Consider the following 972-nt stretch of genomic DNA (forward strand, 5'->3'; position numbering starts at 1 on the left):
GGTATGTATGTATGTATTGGTATGGTATGTATGTATGTATTGGTATGGTATGTATGTATGTATTGGTATGGTATGTATGTATGTATTGGTATGGTATGTATGTGACTTTTTTAATACAACACTTCATGAAGATAATTTTGCTATGTTTTATTCCAATCTGTTTTTGAACTCAGTTGTGTTTTAGCCACTCATCTCACCTGGTTCAAGTTACCAATTAGCACACCTGTTTTCACTGGCCTCATGAACACAATACTTCAATGTTTGCACATAGATGGACATGTTTCTACTAAAACACAGATTTCACAGTAATTTATCAGAGGAAATGCCTGAAAGTTCAATTATTTTAAGTGTTTCCTTTCCTTCTGGGAGAATGCCTACATTTTAAAGTTTGCACTTTGTTCACCCAGAATGATTGCTCACACAAGAACAGAAGCATCCAAAGCAAAGAGAGCTTGTAAAAGTAAGCATGACGTCCATCAAGTTTTGAATTTATAAGTGTAGAAAACATTTATCTGACCCTGGCTTTGGAAGCCTGGAGGGCAGGGCTCAGCAGGGGATGAGGCAGGTGTGTGGTGAGGACTCGAGGTCTGGAGGACGAGGCTTTTAAAAAATCTGCGCAGTAGTATTGCTCCAACCAGGGAGCCCGGGTCCAGTTTGGGACGGTCTGGGATAAGTGGGGGTCACCTCTGCTGGAAATGAGAGTCACAATTTCCTGCATCCATGTGGTACCTGTTCAGAAACAAGAAGAGGATAGACATAAGGCATTTTAAACATTTTGTTTTTTGACTGTAATTTCAACTATGTCCTGTTGTGTCTGCCTACTGTACAGCACTTTGGTCAGCCTTGTGCTGTTTAAAGTGCTTTATAAATAAAAGTGGTATGGTATATTGGGTTGGACACAATCAGGATATCGGTGTCGTCGAACAGGAATCTGACAGCGTGTTGTAAAGAATCCTGTGTGTGCAGATGTCC

At 40.3% G+C, this 972-nt stretch overlaps 1 protein-coding gene across 1 annotated transcript in view; it reads right to left on the bottom strand.

Annotated features, from left to right (window-relative positions):
* The window catches only part of LOC106512119 (sulfotransferase family cytosolic 2B member 1), a gene marked incomplete at its 5' end in the record, with an annotated part of 3,402 nt that extends 2,673 nt beyond the window's left edge, over positions 1 to 729 (bottom strand). The window contains 1 exon segment of the mRNA XM_014000808.1: positions 518 to 729. Within this exon segment, the coding sequence (XP_013856262.1) occupies positions 518 to 729 (212 nt within the window).
* Positions 730 to 972: the final 243 nt, after the last annotated feature.

This window comes from Austrofundulus limnaeus, unplaced genomic scaffold (genome assembly GCF_001266775.1).
Source record: "Austrofundulus limnaeus strain Quisiro unplaced genomic scaffold, Austrofundulus_limnaeus-1.0 Scaffold4369, whole genome shotgun sequence".
NCBI lineage: Eukaryota > Metazoa > Chordata > Actinopteri > Cyprinodontiformes > Rivulidae > Austrofundulus > Austrofundulus limnaeus.